General features: G+C 36.3%; 1 protein-coding gene across 1 annotated transcript; it reads right to left on the bottom strand.

Annotated features, from left to right (window-relative positions):
- Window positions 1-258: 258 nt before the first annotated feature.
- Window positions 259-2760, bottom strand: LOC107963906 (UDP-glycosyltransferase 86A2). Its single transcript, XM_016900453.2, has 2 exons — window positions 2156-2760; window positions 259-1252 (listed from the first exon to the last, which is right to left on the bottom strand). The coding sequence occupies exons 1-2, from the start codon at window positions 2673-2675 to the stop codon at window positions 336-338; spliced, it is 1437 nt and encodes a 478-aa protein (XP_016755942.2). The 5' UTR covers window positions 2676-2760; the 3' UTR covers window positions 259-335.
- Between the last annotated feature and the right edge of the window lie 261 nt (window positions 2761-3021).

The raw sequence follows: 3021 nt of genomic DNA on the forward strand, positions 1-3021 counted from the left end.
TAAATAGACATAGTCTATTCCTCTTGTAATTAATTCGAATTCGACATAGTGAATTATCTTCTCCTCTGGCCGTAGTTTTTTTCCGAGAGGGTTTTCACGTAAAATCTGTGTTTTTTATTTTTCTCTCTTTTTCTTTGCGATAAATTATCATTACCAACGTTCTAATTTTTACATGTACATTTTATGGGATTATAATTTTTAAATAAAAAAAATTACAATTTTATTTTCAGTGTTTTAAGTATAGAGATTGAATATAGATATGAGAACATATTTTAATCTAATAAAAATCATGAAAACCCTATTCTAAATAAATGGATGACAAATTGTTGTAAAGACTATTGAGAGATGGGTTTGATTTGACACTTAGCCTTGAGTTGCTTGATGAACAGGTCCAGATTAGTCCCTGATGACCCATTTGGTGCCAATGCATTTTCTAATGATTTCCTCACCTCTTTGACTTTCACCCTGTACTCATCCCCTGATTTCCAACTCATCAGACAGTTGACGTTATCCGAAACCTCTTCCTTGGTGACGGGTCTTTTATTGCTCAAATTAATCCCCATCTTCCAGTCATCAACCACTAATTTCCTATTAGTGAATTGATCCGTCAACAAAGGGAAACACAACAAGGGAACCCCACACCATATACTCTCCAGTACAGAATTCCACCCACAATGTGTTAAGAACCCTCCTGTTGCTGGGTGGGCCAGCACTGCATTTTGACAACACCAAGGTATGATCATCGAACGGTCCTTAACTTCCTCTTTGAATCCAACGGGCAAGGGATCCGTATCATCAGAACTGACAATATCAGGCCGAAGCACCCAAAGGAAACTCACTTTGCTAAGGGCAAGCCCTTTAGCTATCTCTATTAGCTCGCTTTTTTTAACGTGGGCGTAGCTACCGAAGGACGCGTACAGAACGGAGCCATGGGGCTTTTTGTCGAGCCATTGGGAGCAGTCAGACTCGGACCATAGACTGGTAGCGACGTTGCTCTTGGTAAAGCCGGGTGGGAAAATGGGTCCGATTGCATAAAAAGGGACTTTGGCATGTAAAGCTGATATGGTTCCAAGTTCGAGATCTTGAACGGTGTTACACAGAACAAAATCGGCATTTTTGGCATCTTGGAAGGCATTGAAAATGATTTGATGACAAACGGATGTTGTATCGGTGTCTTGAAGGTATGACATCATGTCTCTGGGTTCAACAGCTTCCACTCCCGGCATGTATTTTATGGTGTCTTCCCGACATTCTGATTAAAAAATTCAAACCCAAAATAAAACATTAGATTTGTAATAATGAGTTAAGCTTAAATTTCAAATTATGATTTTCATCTGTGACATAACTTGGTCATTCTGATGTTCACGCACTCAATCTTGTGCTCAAATTTTGCAAAATGTTGTTCATATTTGTAATCACTGAGTTTTGAATATTACAGCTTAAACATGATTATATTTTAATTAGATTTATTTTTGTGCATAATTTTTTTATTCAAATCTTCTCTAATATTAGACAAATTTTAAACTAGTTCTACTATTATTAATGTTTTTCCTTAATCTAATTTAGATTAGAGGTGTAATCGAGTCGAGCTAAACTTGAATACTGTTAAGCTCGAACTTAACTCATATATAATCAAGCTATTCGAGCTTGATTAAACTCATTTATCTATTTTTATACTCTAGTTCAACTCAATAAAAGCATAGATTTAATGATATATATTAAAGGTAATAGTGTAATTTAGTAATATAAAAATATAGAAAACTTGATAAGGCTCGTGATTCGTTCAAATCAAATATTATTAAGCTCGAATTCAGTTCGATCGATAACTTGAGCTACTCGAGCTCGAGCTTAGCTTGATAATTATCGAATCGAATTCAAATTTTTTAGTCGAATTTAAATAACTTGTGAGCACCATTATCTAATTTAAACCTTAATTTAAACTAAAATTCTTAGAATTTATTAAAATGAATTTAAAAAAATCTACCTTAAAACCCAAAACTAGTAAGTTTATAATTATCAAAATTTATCATTTTAAAGCAATCCTAGCTTAATTGATATTTATATAACAGTGGATTAACAAATTTTTTAATGATATTTATGATTTAATATACAATAATGTTATCAAATTATGTTAGTTAAATTAAAATAAAGTTACCTTGCTGACCAAAGTGACCATTTTCCCTAAGAAGATCCAAGTGATAGTACAAAGTAAACACCAAAGCTGGTTCCGTCCAATACGAGACATAAAGCAACCCAAATTTCTTTGCAATCTTTGAAGACCAAACGAAGAAAGTGTCAGCAATGAGGCAATGAACCTTCTCCCCGGACCCTACTATCCGGCCGACTACCTCGTCAACGTGGGCTGAGAACTCATGCAACAACGAAGCCATGAACTGGTCGTGGTGCAACGACCGGTCGAACTCCACGGGGAGACCGTCAGAAACGGTGGCGTACCGTATGTCGAGGCCCGATTCCCTGACCTTAGCGAAGATGTCGGAACCAATGTCGGGGTGAGCCTTGGCGGTCTGGTGGTGGACGGCTTGGGTGTTGATGAAGGTGATGGTGAAGCCCTTGGATGCTAGCTTGATGGCTAAGTTAACGGATGGGATGACGTGGCCTTGGAGAGGGTATGGTATGAAGATTGCATGTGACTTTTGGCTTGATTCATCCGCCATTGTTGGAAGATTTTTCTTTTATAAGTTGCAGAGAGCAATGAAAAAAACAACGCTTTTCTTCTCTTTTTTTTCAATAAATGAAGAGATAGATGAGGTTTTTAAGGTTCATTGTTATGGACGTCATAACTAATTTCGGGGGAAACGTAGTCCAAAATGACCGACTTTGCCTCCTTTGCGGATATGGATGGATAGTAAGCTTTTTGCTTATTTTCTCTTTCTATCATTAATTAGGGTCACCTTCCCATTCGACCCCTATCAATCTGTATCTTAATACATCATCCCAATTTTTTCCCTTTAAATATGCCTCTGTACACAAACAAAATATATATAAATATCAATTCATATC

This window comes from Gossypium hirsutum, chromosome D03 (genome assembly GCF_007990345.1).
Source record: "Gossypium hirsutum isolate 1008001.06 chromosome D03, Gossypium_hirsutum_v2.1, whole genome shotgun sequence".
Lineage (NCBI taxonomy): Eukaryota > Viridiplantae > Streptophyta > Magnoliopsida > Malvales > Malvaceae > Gossypium > Gossypium hirsutum.

Excerpts from the sequence above, each read along its gene's own strand:
- LOC107963906 (XM_016900453.2), bottom strand. The coding sequence starts at position 2,675 with ATGGCGGATGAATCAAGCCAAAAGTCACATGCAATCTTCATACCATAC. Across the intron at positions 1,253-2,155 it reads TGGTCACTTTGGTCAGCAAG|AATGTCGGGAAGACACCATA; the intron begins GTAACTTTATTT and ends TTTTTTAATCAG.